We start from the raw sequence: 17,975 nt of genomic DNA, 5'->3' as shown, positions 1-17,975 counted from the left end.
AAACAGGTCTGCAGACAGAGAAATCTAAAGCAATCAGAGCAACAAGGCTTCAAAAATGTGGTGGCATTGCTGAAGAGGAGTTGCCTGGAGAAGGTGTCTGATTCCATGAGATCAGTAAGTCAGAAGGTGGCTTGGTGTAGGGATGCATTGAAGGGATTTTTACAGTCACAATGTTCAGCTTAAATGGGTGCTCCCATTCCTTTTTGCTTTAGGTAGTTGTAAGTGATGGGAAATATTTTCTTTGGCCTCTGAAATGTCTCCATAGTTTTGTGGTTTCCTTCCTTTGAAGGTGAATGTTTCAGATTAAAATTCTGTTTGGCAGCTCATGAGTTCTCAAAACAGAGGCTTGAAGGCAAGGGGTCAGGAGTGCCCAGCTTATTAAATTTTTCCCAGTGTAGGAATTGTCTGACCTTTCTTTGTATTGTAAAAAAAAAAATAAATATGGAGCTACTATTTGGAAAGCGTTAACAAGAAAATGTCAGAGGTGGAAGGCCAGACAGAGGAGCTGGCTAGGAGTGAATTTCTTCTTTTCTTTCTTCTATCACTTGCACAGATCATCCTCCTATCTGCTCTCATCCTGCTCTGGGTTTTTGCAGTTTTAATGCAGGTTTGATGCTCAAAGGTATGGTGCAGAAAAGTAACAAGAGAAGGAAATGTACATGTTATTCCCAGAGGAACCAAGATCAGAGAGGAGCAGCTCACAGTATTTGAGCCCGTCTTAGCTGATGTGGGATTGTCACTGTGCTCCCATGCAGATTTACCTGTGTGCTTTTATATTCCCTTTCCACTCTCTTCTCTGCTTCCCTTCAACCCTTCTTCAACCTTCCCTTGGCACCTGGCTTTCACCAGCAAAGAACTTGGGCTGCACTATGGGTCTGAGGCAGAGGAGAAGGCAGCAGAGCCTCCATGCTGGGTGCGGGGTGGAGGGTTACAGATGTGTGAAGGCTTAGCTACACCCATGTTGTGTACAGGGTTTATCTCGGTGTGATGTGTCTCTGACACAAATTGCCTTTCCCCCCTCTGTACAGTTCATACAAGAACCATGGAATATTTTGGGCTGGAGTGGATTTCAAAGGTTATTTTGTCCAGATACGGATGCTGAATGTTGTTCTTTCAACCATTGAGGCATTTAACTGTATCATGTGTGGATTGGAAGTGGAGGGTCATGTTTGACTGGGTTTTCTGTTTCCTGCCCTACAGCTCTTCTGTTTGGCCCTGCCTTGGGGAAAGAGATTTTGAGAAGATGGAGAACCAGAGTGGAGTGCTCTTGGGATACGTCCACTGGGAAGGAAAAGAGGAAGGGAATGAGGATGGGGTGGCTCCTCATGTTTCTCCTCCCAGCCAAATGAGCAGGCTGGAAGATGTGCAGGTGGAGATGCTTGAGAAGGCAAGGGAGCTCTTCCAGCTGTGTGACAAGGATGAGAAGGGTTTTATCACCAAGGTGGACATGCAGGTGAGGGAAAAAAATTCTTCCTCTGAACTGAGAAGATCTGTAAAGTAATGGGTGGCAAAAACAGGAGACAATGTGGCATGCCTTCACTCTTGGCAAGCATGCATGTGGCCTCTGTCTTACTCAGATTTCTAAGAATCAAGCTCTGGCACAAACAGCTGCTGGGAAGTAAAACTCCCAGGAGGGCCTTGCACCTCCAGGGAATTCCTGAGACAAGTGGGACTGCAATTCAAAATTTTTAAGGAATGAGTAAAATAAAAAGTTGTGACTGTTCTTAAAAACATCAAGCATGCAGTGGATGGGAAATCTGGAGGGAAAAAAATCTTTGTTCTAAAAAAAAAAAAAAAAACAAAACCCAAAACAAGCCCCCAAAGAAACCTACATGATGAGCAATCCATCAGCCTCTCAAAAAAAAGTTGAGACAACAAAGTGATACAACCATAGCTAAAGCCTAATCCAAAAACTCACCTTAGATCTGAACTACAACTTTGCTCTACAATTATGTGCTTTGCTGATTTCAGTTAAAAAAGTACTTGTTAACAAAAACTCTGTAGTTCTTAGTGAGTTTTGTTTTAAAGGTTTATCAGGAAGGTTATATGTGAATTGTTTTTCTCCAGCCCCATCTCTTCCCACATCTATAAGAAATGCTTGACAGGTCCATGCCACTTAAAATATTGACTCACTTTGCTTTGGGTTGTGTGATGCCTAATTTTTACAGTTATATTAATAAATTTTTATTAAATTTTTACCTAAAGCTGCATGTTTAATGGGCAGTTACCAGGTTTTTAGTCTACACCCCTTTATTATTTGTTACTTTGAGTGCCTCTCCACACTAGGTGCTCTGGATGTATATTATGAAGGGGAATTGTTTTGCTTCTTGTCCATGTTGTGGGAGTAGTGATACAGTCCCAGCAGGCAAAAGGTGACAGAGGAAAGCTGACTTGCTTTTATGAACTGAACATTTCCTTTAGGATCTGCAAGAGCTAGGAACTGCATCCAGATACCCACAAGTCTGATCTCCCTCCCTGGTCAAAGAGATGGAGCTGGTTCCTGGTGTGCCCAGAGCTCTCCTGGGAGCAGCAGTGGTCACTGGAGGCTGGCAGTGCCACCTCTGAGCAGGAATGGAGGGAGGCTGGCAGTGAGCTAGAGACTGTGGTTCTGTAGTGAGGGAGGAAGCAGGTTGAGCTTTCTCCAAACAAAATAACCTGAAATTCCCTCTATGAAGTCCTGGTTGAATCATCCAGTAATGGCAAAAGTCAACATATCAATGGCTCCACACAGGTATTTGTATCATCACTCAGCTCTACTGGCAGACTGTCACACCCTGGGCAGGATGCAGTGCTGAAAGGGCACATTGCTGTGGGCCAGAGCTGAGGATGGCAGGGACAGTCAAAAGGAAGGCTTGAGCTTTGCCTCAAGTTTGTTCATCCTTTTGTCTTTGCAGCGGCTCCAGAGTGAACTCCCACTAACCCCTGAGCAGCTGGAGACTGTTTTTGACAGCTTGGAACAGAATAATAAAGGATACCTGACACCTGTGGAGTTCAGCATGGGTCTAGGTAAGAACTGCACAGAGGCAGAGGAAGGAAGAAACCACCTGTGATAGGATGTTTTTTGTTGGTAAGAAAGAAAGTGCAGTGATTTTGCTCAAGCTGCAGCAGCTATGCAGGACAATGGCTCATGCTCATGTGGACATCATTGGAGAGGGTGGATGTGTATCCCACTCCTGGAGGTTTGTGCTGCCTTGTCCCACAACTGTTCCCTGCCTGCCTGGTGGAGCCAGCTACAGAAAATCTCCTTCTGGAGAGGGTGCATGCAGCAAACTGGGCCTGGCTGTCTGATAATTTGTTCATCTGCATGGAAATATGCCCCTTGGCAACTGTCCCCAGCTGGTAGCAGTGCTGTTCAAGGGCATTAGCAGGAGTCTTGTTGGTAGGCTAGAACACTGGCAAATGAGCCTTTATTGCCTTCTTACTCCTGTCTTTTCCAAACAGTAGGAGAATGCTAATCTTTGGCCAGTCCTCACCCAGCAGCACAGGTGCTCATCTGCCTTGTCAGAAAATCTGACCTGTGTTATAAAATCTGCACCTGTCAGCACCTTCCTTGGACATGCAGAGGTGTTAAGTGAATCAGGTCAAAGCAAGTGAACACAGGTGGTCTAGGGTTTTCAGAAGTGATAGAAGAGGCTCCTGAATTTTGCTGTCTTGACTGTCCAGATGGTGTTTGCTCCTGGTTTTCTAACAGCTTGGGAGGGAGGGCTTTTTAATGCTATAATTTGAAAGCTCAGAAACAGCCAGCATGAGAGGAGAAGTTGCAAAGATTCCTCTAAACAAACACAGCAAACTGTGTCTTGTGCCAGCTTGTACAGGGACTGTTTTATCCCACTGAGTGCCTGCTGACTACACCTGTTCCTGCCCTGTGCCTCTGTCCTTGTTATCTGGTTCCACTTCTTTGGCAGAAACAAGAGTCCTGTCAGGAGTGGGGGCTTTCCAGTCCAGCACTGTATGTAGCAGGTGAATAGGCACCATTTGGGCACATTGGCATCCACAGTGCCCTCTGTGTTATGACTGGTTGCTCCCAAATCTTGTTGTATGAGGCATTTGTCCCATAGGCACAGCCTTAGATGGGCATCATGCCTCAGTGCCATTGCTTGGAGAAGTGGGGAAGTTTTTACTTTGTGTCAGGAGCCATCCTGTGGTGGCAGCCTGGCTCCATGGCACTTGCTTCAGTCTAGGCAAAACACTTGATTTCTGCATTTCTTTTCTTTATGGTTATTCTTTATGTCTGGCATCACTGAAATCCTTTTCAGACTTTGCCCCTAACTCAAGAGTTTGGCCTGGCTGTCTTTCTTATCAAGTGTGGAGGAGCAAATCAAGGAAAAGCAGTTCAAGCTGCAATCAAGGCTGCTTCTTGTGAGGGCTCCTTGCTCCTTCTAGGAAAGCAAAACGATCTTCAGATCATTCTCTACCTCAATTTTCCCATCTCCATCTCAATTTTCTATCTGTAAAAGAGACATAATGAGACATAATCACCCTTTCTCAAAAGCAGACATCAAAAGTGCCTAATCTTGATAATTTTCCTTAATTAACTGTCTGATCATCAGGTTTTAACTAAGTAGGGCCTGGACCTCCACACTGCAAGTTTTTTTACAGCATATTTAAGAGTGGGAGAGAGCAGCTAAGTTCTGGATTTATGGAGATAAGAAGAGGTAAAGTTGAGTCCTTTGAAGTGTAATAGCGATGGATATTTTTTCCTTTAGAATAGCTTCATGTTCTCATCTGTGGTCTGTGAACATCCTTGACTCCTGGTCTTGTAGTTGGAATGTCATTTCTGCCTTTTGAACCAAGCAGATGTATTTTGGAAAGGATGAATAGCTGCTGCTGAAGGCCTGACCTCCGTATACAGATGAGGGGCTGTGTTTTGGATAGGATTGTTTGATTTGTTTCTTGGAGAAGGATTTGTTCCCAGCACCAGCATTTGTCACATGCCTTGCATAGCAGGAGGTTCTCGTGGCATTAGTGTCCCAGCATGAAACAGAATCCAGATAGCTGGAAGCCATCTGTACGTGGGACAGGGCAGGAGGAGGTGCTTGGAGGGCGAGTTCATTCTGTTCTGCACAATGCTAGCAAGAGGCAGTCCTTGACTCAGGACAGGGAGCACATGAGGAGGGAGGGCTAAAGAGCCCCTCCTCTCCGTGTTTTAAGCTGAGGCACTGCAGCATGGAGCACACAGTCCCGGAGAGAGCTTGTGGGATCACTGGCGGCTGAAGCCGGAGCTCTGTGGGAGTGCAGTGAGCTCATGCCACGCTTTCCGTGCTGGCAGCCCAAGGCCGTGGGTGGGGGCTCATCTGCACACGTGTGAGCAGAGCCCTGGCAGCCTGTGGCTGGGCTGGGAGCCAGGCTCAGTCCCAGCACTGCGGAACGGACACTGACATCACTCAGCACGTCAGAACGGAGGCTCTTCACTGACCAGGAGCTGTGTCCTACAGCCGCAGCATGCACGAGGCTTCTCCTGGAGCTCTGTCAGGCTGCCATGTAAACAGCAGCTTATCCAATGACATCCAATTTGACTTTATTTATTCTTCTTCTCTTCACCTCCCTTCAGGAAAGTTAATAGGCATTGAATTGTGTCAAGGGGCTGGGAGAATGGATCACTCCAGACACGAGGAGACCTTTGAGTCAGGCTGGTCAGATGACTTGGACCCTGCAGATGATGATGATGAAGAGAAACGATTCTGTTCCATGATGGAGCAGCTTGGAGCAGCCCAGTTGTTTGAAGAGTAAGTAGGGGAGTCGCATGGCATTGCTTCTACCCTGTTTTGATCTTGCAGTACCAAAGCTTCAAAGTACCAGAAAAGACCAAAAAGGTGAACCAACCTGCTTGTTCTCTGAAGCACTGCTTGGGCTCTCTGTACTGCTGCCTTGGATTTTCATATGCTTGGTAACAAATGTAGTGTGGTCTGGGTTTTCTCATCGGGTGCCAATTACTTTTAGCTCAGTGCTTTTCACAATTTCCCAAATTCAAGTTCATAACACAGCTGTAAAATGGAACAGCTGGTGGCATTCGAGTCCAGCACAGGCAGCAAATGAAAAGAAGCATGTGAGGGTTAGTTGAGGTAAGGAGGATGAGTGCTCTCTGTTCCAGAATGGTGTGTGACTGTTCACATATTTTCAGATAATCAGTTCTGAGAGTCTCTTAAGGATGTGTGTTTGAGGAGCTGCTTGGGACTGTGCTGATCTTGAAGAGTGTGAAAGGCTAAACTGGGCAAAAGGGTGCTCCTGTGAGCCTTGGAACTTGGTATTAGTGCCCTTGCACGTAGCCCCAGTAGAGTCTGCTGGCCCCAGTGTTATCCAGCCTTTTTTTAGGCTTTCCAACATGAGGCATTATGAACTGGTTCTTACAGATGCACACCTGCAGGGCCTGGGGTGCCCAGCTGCTTCTGCGCTGTCCTTCTTTTCAGGCTTTGTCCTCCAACTGTGTTGCCATTTTGCAAGGAGCAGTCCAGGTTAGAAAAAGAGGTGGACAGGATTGGAGACAGAAGCTGAGAGTGATGGAGTTTGCTGCTTTCAGAGGCACATCTGTCACAAAACAGACTTTCCCCCCTTATTTTTGTTGTGATACAAAGCACCTGCATGTTTTAGCAATAAACAGCTTATGTTTGGAAAAGAATCTGGAAAGCTGTTAAGCTTCAAAAAACAGGCCAAAACAGACACTGTGAAAGGCCATATTACCATTCTGGGAAAACAGTCTACTGTTTATAACTCTGCTTTGAGTAGCAGAAGTCCCAAAGTGGAATTGTCTTGTGTTTTATTTTGACCACTTACTGGCAGTTTTATGCAATGAGTTCAGTAGCTACTTCATGTCACATCTTTGTGCCAAAACAGCTGTTGTAAAGCAGTAATATAAAACAGAAGCTAACTGGGGTGAGAAGAGGAATCTGAAATATTTTCACTGCTTTCTCTAGAAAGAAATAGTTTCATTTCCTATCAGGACTCAATATGTTCTTTTATTTCAAATATGAAGATCTGATGAAGTGCTATAACTTTTTAAACTTGAGACAGGGAAAGAAGGCAGTCATGCAATACTGGCAGAGGAAATCAAAGGCTTTTTGGTTGGTTTGTTTTGCTTTGCTTAGAATACTAAGGGAGACAAATACATAGGCAAAGAAAAATAGCTATTTGGATACTGACTATAGGTATAATTATTCTGTATCTTTCAAGGCAGCTTTTCCAAAGTGTTTAATGATTAAAAAAAGAAATTTAAAAAGCTCTTCCCTAAAAAGAAACATGAAGTGATGTTTGCAGGCTTACAGGACACTTTGGGAATGAAGTTTGTAAGTGCTATGATCAAGTTGCAATGTCAAAACAGTGTAATCGTTATTGCAGGTTTAGAAAAAGACATCTTTGCTTTTCCAGGGCTTCCTCCATTGTTATCCTGATGTGACACTTCAGCAAATTTGCATCTTTTTTTGTGCCTCGGTTTCCAAACCTGTAAAAAAAAGAGGACTGTAGCAGCCACCAGTACAGTCTGAGTGTAAGAAAAACACCGATGATGTGTGATGTGTGCTAAGCTCTGTGTGCTATAGCAGTTTGAGCATAACACACAGCAAATTTGCTGAATATTCATTTCTCCAAGTCTTGGAAATACTTGGAAAAGCAATCATTCCATGTTTGCTTCCTAGATTATTTTTCTTTTCTTCTTTCAGATGACTTCCTTTATTTTGGCCTCACAATAGATCCCACTCCACGTGCATGCTCTGTCACTGTCCAATTTCCCTCTCTGCTGTAATGGTGTAACAGAGATCATCACAGGAGAATGGCAGTTTGTCCTGAGTGCATGTTGGATTTGGACTAGCAGTCCATAAGATGATGACACAGTAACTCTTGCTTTCCTTCTCTCTTGTATGCTTGCTCCAGCCCACATGAGATTCGGGAGCTCTGGGCTCGCCTACGAAAGGAGCGTCCAGAGCTCTTATCCAATTTTGAAGAGTTTCTGTTGCGTGTTTCGTCGTACATAAAGGAGGTGAATCATGAGAAGGAGTCTATGGAACAAGCATTGAAGAGGTAAGGAGGACATCATGACTATTTGCTGCCAGGAGCCAGCTGATGCTTGGATCCTGCCTCAGGTGCAAGGAGAGACTGGGTTACAGGATGCCCCAGTAAAAAAGATATTTCTTGCTGTAATAAAATGACTCTATCTTGGTCTGTTCCCATGGGTTTACTCTGCAGTGGTGCCCACCCATTACATTTAGTCTGGTTAAAATCCCACTCAGTGCCACACAGCTGTTAGTAGCTGTTTCCACGCTCCTCTTTCCTTTCTGTAGTCTCTTTTTCTCTCCTGACTTGTGTGCACTTGTGTTTTGTAGGAAGGAGTCAGATCATGATCGAGAAGTCAGGTGCCTTTATGAAGAAATGGAGCAACAGATCAAAGCAGAAAGGGAGAGGCTGGTCTGCCAGGTACCTTCTCTCTCTGTCTTGGCTTGAGAGCAACCTTCCTTTGTTCTGAAGGAGAGGTGGTGTCTCTTCTGGCCAAGGAACAGCTCTTACTGTGCTGGGCATTGTACACAGCTGTGTATCTTTACCTCTGCAGGAAGCACTGAGGCATGACAGGAGCAACCTGCTCCAGAAGGAACTGCACAACAAAGAGCAGGAGCTTGAGAAAATCCTCTACCGCCAGAAGAAGGTAATGGCATCCAAATCCTTTCTAACACAGCACATTCTCCTCTGCTGTCCTTCTGCTCAGGTGTTTTCTGATGCAAAATGGTGAGGATTTGGCGCTAGATAATTTGGCTCTAGCTAGTGAAGTCCTCTCCTGTCTCTGAAGGTGTTGAGATGGTTTGTCAATTAGTTAGTTTGTCTACAGCTGTAATGCTGTTCTGTGAATGTTTTGTTCATGCATTCTCTTAGCTGCTTTATGTTCTCTTAGCACAATCTTTCTTTCAGTTTTACAATGCTGGCAAGGAAGATGGGGTAAAAACTTGAAAGTTGTGAATTTGAAGCTCATTGTGGTGTGTAAGGAAGATGTTTATGGACATAACAGAGCAAGATTTCTCTAGTTTTTGTATTCTGGCTACTCCAAAATGACCTGGAGTGAACAGCTCTGTGACACTTAGAGAGATACATATTGTGTACTTGCATTTGGACACTTGATGACATACTGAATAATCAGTCACATAAAAGATCAAAGCACAAGCTTTCCTTCAGCCTGCCATCCCCAGCATGGACATTTGTATGGGATGATCCATTCCAGATGGCTTTTTCTTTGGTGTCTGAAGAACTGAGATGTGACCCCACAGAAACAAGTCATGGGAGGTACCTGCAAGATGCTGGAGAATAGGGGGTATTCCAGCTTGATACCTAGCTGTGGTGTGGATGAAACAGCACTTCTCTGAAATCACCAGCTCATTGTCCAGCAGCTGGAAAAGCCAGCACAACTGAGGTGCCATCAGGAATGATATTGAGAATAAGAAAGAGGATGTGTTTTTCCTGTTGCCCACATCTTTGATGTGTCTCAGTGTGTGCAGTTCTGGTCTTCTCTAATTGCTCTGTGTCCTTCTTGAGTATGAAGGTACAGAGTGCTAATATTATTAAGAAAATGAAAAATTTGCCTTAGGAAGAGAAACCAGGAAAGTCTAGACTTTTAGGTTTTGGAGAGAAGGAGACTGAAGGAAGATACATGTGAGCTTTATGAGCTCAGAAAAGTGATGGATAAGGTCCACAAAGCTGTTATTCCCCAAGTCCTGCAACAGAAAAGGTGAGGGACACTCAGCGAGACCGTATGAATTTTATTTAGAAGAACACACTTTAGTCAGAGATTAGTGCTGGACTTCTGGCCCCAAGAAGCAGACAATATCAGCAGTTCAAAAATTAATTGGACAAACAAATGGACAATAGGCTTGCAAATATTCATTGAAAGGAATAGTCAGAGATGTGGCCTCTAGCATCCCTAGTCCAGGGACTATAGATGGGAGGGGTATATGAGGGGAATGGACCATAATTAGGAGCTCAGGCATTTTCTTCCTAGGTAGCATCTGCTCTTGCTGGGGGTCAGAGCAGAATACTTGGGCTGCATGGACACTTACTGGTACTCAAATAGTTGTGGTGCTCTTAACTCTGAGGCTTGTATGGAGCTGTGTGGATGATCGGGTCCCTCTTGTGGCCTAAGACCAGAACTGTGATGGTGCTGTTCCACAGCATCTCTGCCAAGGACAGATTCATAAACCAGAGAGTTGTGTGTGATGGAGGTTTTTGAGGGAGGGGCAGGTGTGCTTTATTTAAAGCCAGTTCCTTGGCTTTTTAAAATATCTGATCCTGTAAGCAGGAGTTGCTGGTTTTCAGTCTAAACTCCACTGCTGAGCATATGTAGTCGTGCTGAAATATTCCCCAGTGTCCACACAACTGAAGGACTCCAGACAAAGCTGGGTGTGACTTGTCCTTCCAGCCTCAGTGAGGAGAGAGGTGAGGCTTGTGTTTCAAGGGACCTAGGGAAGGTCACATCTATTCATTCCTGCTCTTGACACTCGTACACGTGTGCTGGCAGAGAGAAGGGTAGCAAGAAAAAAAACATTTTAACTTTTGCCATGGTGTGTTGCTTTATTTTTCTTTTGAGAGGGGGAGAAAGTAGGCTGAGAGAAAAGGCAAGCTGAAGGTGTAAATGCGGAGGCTGACTCTGCCACCTGCTACCCTGATCAGACCTGATTCCTGGTGTTTCTCTCTAGTTATAAACAGGGATTGTATGCTTTTATTTTGGGCTATAAGTTCTCAAATGGGTATTGCAGTTTCTGTGTAGCAGCAGCTTCAGCAGAGGGCCCTGGTTAGCTGGTGTGGCTGGCTGGATACTGCAGTGCCCCTATGATCCCTCTTGGAATGCCCTGCTTGTCATCTGAGATGGGCAGCTTTGGGGCTGCATCTGTCTGAGACTCTTTCCCAGACTATGCCAGCCATTTGTAAGGAATTGAGTCACTGGCTGAGTACATGGCAGCAGGCTTTGAATTTCCCAAATCAGGTTTGTTAGTTGTGCTGGGAGCTTATGCTGCCTAGAGTGCAGCTGTGCCCTGATGGCATTTAAATGACATCTCTAGCCCAAGGTCTTGTCTCCAGCACTAGTAAAGGCCAACCCCTTTCCAGGTGTAGTGTGAGATGCTCCTAGCACCTCAACATATCCTCCTTTCAGCTGCCATGGGTTCAGGAATCCCCTGAACTAGAGGATGCATTTCAATAACTCTGCTTAATAAGTCCCAACAGACACAGCCCTGCTTCCACCCAAATTTTTCTAGTCCTCTTTTGACCCCCATTTGCACTCTGAGTCCTACAATGCCTGACAGCACCAGACTCCTCAGGTTGCCTGAAGCACTTCCTCAGCTGTGCCTAATTGCATTGCTTGGTTCCCCAGTGCTGGCATGAGGAGAGAGAATTCCTTCCAGTTCATCCTTCTGCCTCATTGTTTACATCTGCTTTTTCAGCTTGTTTTTACAGTTGTGATTGTAGCACAAAACCCGTCCTCTGTGTTTAACCCCTCCTCTTCCTCCTCTCCCACTGCAGCTGGAGCATCAGCTACAGTCACTGAACTCGGAGCAGCTGGAGACCCGAGTGCAGAACGAAAGGCTTCGGCACCTGAATGAAAACCTGCTGGAGGAGCTGGAGAAAAGCAAATGGGAGCTAGAGGCAGTGAAGGGGCAATTACAGAAGCTCCAGAAAGAGGCTCAGCTTGAGCAAGAGCAGAAGGACAGGTGGGAAAAAACAGGAAAGGGGGGGAGTTAGGGCAAAGACATGTATAGAGAAGGAAAGGTGGGCAAGCAGTTAAAGACAAAGTATCTCTAATTAGGAGCCTTGATCTCATTAGAATACTGCCTGATTGTTTTTGAGAAAAAGAAGAAACATCCCAATGGTCTTATGAGCCTAAACAGAGAGTGATATTGGTACCTCTTGCCTACCTTTTGTGGGAAATGTTCCAGGAAATCAGTACAAAAATACAGATGTTCCTCAGCCTAAAGGAGACTTCTCCGTGTATTTTCCAGTTCACCATCCCCTCTATAATACTTTCGTTAAAGATCTTCTTCTAATCAATTCTGTTCCCATTTTTGGGTTAAGTCTAATAATACCTATATAAAACATTGAGAGGTTTCAGATCCATATGCAGTGAGCATCCTTCCTATTTCTAGCAGCTGAGGAAGTGGAGAGGATGAGTTGCCTGCTCTCATGTTGGAAGAGAGCAGGAGAGCTCTGGTACAGCTCCCAGAACAGTGCTGCTTCCTCTGAATTCTCCTAGCATAAGGCAGGCCCTTGTCTTTGAGAATACCATGAGTGCCGCTGAGAGAAGGATGTTTGTATTTTCTCTCCCATTAATTTATTTCCCCTTATTTTAAAATACCTTTTGCCCAGGGATGTGTTTAGAGTCTCCAAGAACATGCAGAAAGAGAAACAAAGCCTCCTTCGGCAGCTGGAGCTCCTCAGGTGAGAACTGGTGTAGGCTGGAGGGAACTGCTGAGCTCTTATGCCTGTAGAGGGCTGAGTTTTCAGCACTGTGCTCATTTCTCCCATGGAAAGCTACAGGATTGTATTCAAGCAGTGTTTAGACTCTGCTTGTTTTTCTAGGTCCAGACAGATTTGTGCCAGCTCTGGCACATTGCAGGCTATGTTATTTCATGAGGTAATCCCTCCTCTGGAGGAATTTAGTCTTTCCTGCTGGCTAAGGCAACCGTGTAGAACCCATGACCTCAGCTGGGATACATGCCTGGCTATAAACAACATCTTTATCTCTGTTCCCAAGCTCTCTTTCTGTTCTCACTTTCAAATGTTGGGGTTTACTTAATTTTTGGCAAGCATCTCATTGTGTCTTTCCTGTGTCTTCCTTTGGAGCAGAGAAATGAACAAGAAACTTCGAGATGAGCGAGATGCTTTTGAAGCCAAGAAGCTGGTTAGTCTAAGAAAGAAAACCTTAATTCCCAACCACCCTCCTTTCATCTGCTGCTGTTGCTGTCACCACTCGGGGGCCTGTCACTTCCACGGGGGACAATGACAAGAGCTCTCAGGGCCTGGTGTTGTGCTTAATACAGACTTTGCAGCACCTCTGTGTCCGTGCTGGAGGCAAGCTCTGCTGGTTGCTGCTGCCAACTGCCTGGGTTTAACCCAAGGCAGACTGGCTGGGGACTGTCACACAGCCCTGTGCAGGGCTGCAGTGGGTGCTGCCTGCTGCACATGTGGGGTCTGTGTGTTGTGCCAGGCACTGGGCACATGCAAGGAGGGGAGAGAAGCTGGATGCATCCTGGAGCTGGGTGGTGAGGAAGAAGATGGAATCTCAGATGTGCTGCTTGCTGACTGGGCGTGGAGTGGCACAGGAAGGTTTTGGAGTTTTTCTGACACCCTGAGTTTGTAGCAGATGTTTTCAGAGGTTCCTTTAGGGAGCTCCCCATTCCTGTGAATTCTGCTGGGTGCATCAGTGAGCCTTGCATCAGAGAATTACGAGAAAGCAGGATCTCTCTCATCTGGAACTGCCACAACCTCTGGCCTTTCCCAGTTGCCAAGATAAGCACAGATATGTGGTCTATTTTTAATTCTTATTATTTTTTCATTAAAAAGTTTTTGTGTTCCCAAATGTCACTTACACAGCTGCTCTGCCCTCTTGGACCCATCCTGCCACCATGCCTTTGCCTGCTCTGCCATCATGCTCTACCTAAAGATCTGGAAGTAGGTGACATGCAGGGAGGAAAGGCTGTGAGAGCCTGTCTGACTGGTGTGTAAAGGATTCTGGAAGGAAACACAGGGATTGTGCTCATATAGGAGACAAAATGCCCTGCTCAACCCAGAGGTTGGAGTTTTCCAGGTGGAGAGCTCCTGGAGAGCTTTATTGATGTAAAATAATGCCAGTAACAATTTTGGATAGAGGTGAGGTATGTGTTTTCTAAAATCTGGAAGGTCTTTTTTCTTCCATCTTCATTTTTAATGCAGCTAACTACATGGACGTACACCAGAGCTTCCTGCTCCCTCTTGGAAAAGCCATGAACAGAGTCACTCTGTAGCAGAGTCCAGTGCACGCAGGCAAAGACAATGGTTTCTTCTCCTCTTTCCATGTGTTGTGCTTCATCAGCCTGTGGGTTCCTATGGGTGGGCAGGTGGCCTGTGGAGAGCACAGCTCAGATATGTACCTCTGTGTGTGCAAAGCTTGTCTGCTTCTCTAATCTCTTCTCCTGCTCCCCTGCTAAGACCTGCTGCTGCAGGTGGACCCAAGGGAGAGCCCAGCAGAGAGAGTCACAGCACAGAGGGGGGCTGCTTTCTCCCTTCTCCCAGCACTGGCAGTAGGGAATGAGGCACAGGGTGAACTCCTCCTACCACCATTGCTCATCTGGTAAGGCTATGTTTTGCTGGGCAGTTGAAGTACTGGAGTAAGGTTTTTTCCTTTGGCTGCTCTCATGTCAGTCCACAGGGAAGCAGGGCTCCAAGGGCTTGCAGAGATGCTGCTATCATCATACGCATACCTGCAGAAGGTCTGCTCCCCACTCTGTCTCACAGTAAGGGGGAGAGAAAATGGCAATACTTCCTTGCAGAAGCAAAATGGAGAGTCCAGCCTTCTGATGGGGATCCCTAGTGTGCAACACACTTTCTGCCAGAGACTATCAGTGCTTTTAGAGGCTAAAAAGAAACCCCGGGCCTTAATACCCTCTCTTAGTGCTGGGAAGAGTTATTTCTGTGAAATGAAGGTGTGGTAAATAAAGGTTCTTTCATAGCAAAGATTTTGAAGTGGTTGGAAGGAGGAGTTGGGCTGTATGTGGCTGATAGCAACCCAGCCACTGCTCCTTTGCTCATCTCATTTCCCAGCTTAATACTTTGCTCTTCATAAGAGTTTCTGGCCTTGCCTTGGTGGCCAGACCCTGGCCCCACTGCACTATGGGGCACTCTCTTATCCCAGGCAAGAGAGGCTGGGTCACAGATATTGGCTATTTCTATGTGCAAAAAATATGGGTATATTTAAGACCCAGGGGTTGCAGGTTCAGTTTCACAGCCATGACCCATCTGGCTATGGAGTTATGCTTGCATGTTTTATGTTGACAAAGCAAATTTCATGTCTGTTCATTGTGAAGAGTGTTTTGGTACTTTGACTACATTTGACATGCATTTTTATTTCACTGGTAAACCAGAATCTTTCTCATTCAAAATGCTTGTACATGTGCTGTTGTGGAATCCTTGTCGTTGTGTTTTACATAGCTGTGATGTCACATCTATCCCTTTATCATCCTGGTGAAAAGCCAAATGTTACCCAAATCTAGCAGGCCAATAAAGCATGGCAGAACCAATGGCAAAATATGCCCCATTGTTCCTCCTTTCTTACCCAGCTCTGCAGGCTGTTCCCTCTCCAGGTAAGGTGGTGGCAGAGCAGATTGTGTAGGAGTCTTTTACTCTGCAGGTGACTTGAATGTTGTGACTCAGCTCCAGTGGCCTATAACACAATTTCCTTCTTTCTGTGTGGCTCGAATGAAGCTGCTCAAACACTGAAAACTTCCCCTTCTGTCCCTACTGGAGAACCACTGGTAGTCTGTACCACAGTCTGGCTATATCAACTGGAGTGTTGTTATGCACTTGGGGATCATTTGCCTTGGAAAATTTGTGCTCCACAATTGTGATCCTCTTGAGTGCTGGATTGTTTCTGTACCTGGAGGTTCTCTTGAACATCAGTTTTATGTGTAAAAAATGTTGTTTGTTTGTTTGTTTTCCCACAAAGTTCCTAGTTGGGTCAGGCCCTCTGTGAAGTCCAGAGTGTCTCCTTTTGTCAGACTGCATTGCATTAAAAGTGGTCTGGAAGTTCTGACCAACAGAACAGCTTCTTAATTTTTTTGCCTTTTAAAATAAGTCTTCAGTAAGAGTTATTGAAGAAATAATTTTTGTAGTCCAGGCTGTGAAAAGCATGAAGGAAGGCCTGTCCAGAGCTGCCTGCAGATGTTTGGTCAGTTCAAAACTGCTGTGAGAGGCAGATCTGGCAGACTGCAAACCCTTCTTCCTCCGCCTTTCCCCCAGAAATAACTTGTAAGTGCATGTTAGAAATCTTCAGATTTGCAGACTGAATCCATCTCCCAGTATTCGTGGGATATTCCCCCAGTGCTGATGTGATGGGCACCTTTCCATGCTGTCTCTCACTTCATGTTTTGTGTGTGTGGCCAGAGCAGTGACTCTGCTGGGGATGGCAAAGCTGCTTATGGGGGGAAGAGGGTTGGAGAGATGTTGTCCTGCTTTCTCCTTCTCTGAGGAGCTGGTAAATAGTGGCTATAGGAAGTGTTCAGTGTCTGTGGCAAGCAGGAGGAAAGCATGGAGAGGGATGTTGGTGTAAGGCATAGCATGTACATCACCCTTTCCTGAGTTGCCTCCTTCCTTTCGTGTGGTTCATGTGCAGGTTCATGTCTAGATGAGTACAGGTTGAAGAAGGGTACTAGTTTCTTCTGAGGAAGGGACAATTAGTTTGTCCTATCAGCATAAGAAAGAGGCAAGTGGGGAAAGAGAGATTCAGCTGTGAGACCAAGTGGAGAACAAGCCTCAGAAATAAAAACTCTGGCTGGCTAGAGGAAAATTCAGTTTGGGACATCATCACTTTGATGGATTTTAAAGTGAAGGAGAAAGCAGCAGCAGTGATGGCTTCTTGCAGGAATTAAATTATTTGAACTGAGAAAAGCAAGCCCTCTGCTCACCTCTTCGAGCCTTCCAGTGAGGCACTACCACTGCTCGATATGAGGCTGCCAGGGCTCCAGCCTCACCTCCCCAAAGTGCTCTACAGAGGTAGGGAGTGGTTGAACTGGGGCTGTAGTCACATTCTTCATTCCTTTTCTTTTCAACTTCCAGGTGCCTCAGAACAAAAAGCCCCTGTTGAAGAAAGGGTCAGTGCTAGGCAGTTACCTGCTGGAGGACAAGCCTGTCAAACGGTTAGATGGGTGTCTGTGTCATGTCCATGGTGTCAGTCCGTGCCCACTGCAGTACCCTGTCAGTCAAGCTGTGTCCTGTGTCTGGTTCTCCCACCTTGGTGCTGGCTGGTTTTGGGAGCATGGTGGGGTGCAGCTTTTTTGTGGCTCTAGCTGTCTCTTGGCATCAGGTGGCGTTGGCTCAGCATGAAGCTGAGGATACTGTTCACTAATTTCCACAGGGAGGTGGCCCTGCAGCTGCTCTTGCCTGCAGCAATGGGGGAGAAATCTTAATATCAACCAGAAGGTCTGGGACTGTTAACGGGATGGGAGTCACAAAGGCTGCCTCTTTCTGAGTCAGACAGCTCTGTTGAAAGGACTGGATCAACTCCCAAGAGTGCCAGTTCATCCTTGGGCACAAATCCTGTCTGCTGGTGCCACATGCCAGAGTCCATATCCCTGGGGCAGGGGAGAGGGCAGAAATCGCACAAGGATTGGGTTCTTTCTGGCAGCTGAAAGCCTCTAGAAGAGGGCCTGGCTCCAGGTGGGTTCATCCTGCTCATCTCTCTCTACATCTATGCAGATGCTCACCTGGCACACCAGGCCTCCCCTCAGCCAGGGCAGGCAGCACATCTGTGTGGCCAAGGCCTTTTTTTCCCACTCTATATGCAGAATATGCAGTGACCTGGCTTGGAGCTGGATGTCACCTGCAACTGCTGGCCCCAAACAGGTTTTAAAGGAAGCATGCTCCCCTGTTTCTTACCAGGTCTCTGCAAAGTTCCATTGTTCCCCAGTTTCTCCTGGTGCCAGCCAGAGACATAGGTCTGGGCACAGTTTCTTCCAGCTTCAACTCACCCTTAATGCTTGCAATTCTGGTAGTAGCATTTAAGCTCAAGGCTCCTTGGTTCATGGACTTATGGTAGTCTGTGGAGGAGGGCTGATTCTTGAGCCCAGAGCTCTGAGGCTTTCATGGTTGTGTGATTGGCACATTCTATCTATTGAATCAGATAACCAAGTTCTCCCATCTTCTTCCCCAATTATTTATTGCAAAGATGCTTCTAGCTGCTACTGGAATAAACCTCCTGGAAAGGCTTAACAGCTGGAGAAATTTGGCAATGAAGGTGATGAAAGAAGGGGAGTAGTTGTTGG

The 17,975-nt window shown here is 46.0% G+C and overlaps 1 protein-coding gene across 1 annotated transcript in view; it reads left to right on the top strand.

Annotated features, from left to right (window-relative positions):
• The window catches only part of CRACR2B (calcium release activated channel regulator 2B), a 45,957-nt gene that overhangs the window by 18,071 nt on the left and 9,911 nt on the right, over positions 1-17,975 (top strand). Inside the window, exons 3-12 of the mRNA XM_056492410.1 lie at positions 1,201-1,453; positions 2,895-3,006; positions 5,552-5,726; positions 7,864-8,010; positions 8,313-8,403; positions 8,537-8,629; positions 11,488-11,675; positions 12,328-12,399; positions 12,808-12,862; positions 16,771-16,850. Of these exons, the coding sequence (XP_056348385.1) occupies positions 1,201-1,453; positions 2,895-3,006; positions 5,552-5,726; positions 7,864-8,010; positions 8,313-8,403; positions 8,537-8,629; positions 11,488-11,675; positions 12,328-12,399; positions 12,808-12,862; positions 16,771-16,850 (1,266 nt within the window). The remainder of the gene's footprint in view (positions 1-1,200; positions 1,454-2,894; positions 3,007-5,551; positions 5,727-7,863; positions 8,011-8,312; positions 8,404-8,536; positions 8,630-11,487; positions 11,676-12,327; positions 12,400-12,807; positions 12,863-16,770; positions 16,851-17,975) is intronic.

The sequence above is a fragment of the Oenanthe melanoleuca genome, chromosome 5, assembly GCF_029582105.1.
Source record: "Oenanthe melanoleuca isolate GR-GAL-2019-014 chromosome 5, OMel1.0, whole genome shotgun sequence".
NCBI classification, from domain to species: Eukaryota; Metazoa; Chordata; class Aves; order Passeriformes; family Muscicapidae; genus Oenanthe; species Oenanthe melanoleuca.
The sequence above is the reverse complement of the archived record's forward strand: the minus strand, read 5'-3'. Positions and strand labels throughout refer to the sequence as shown.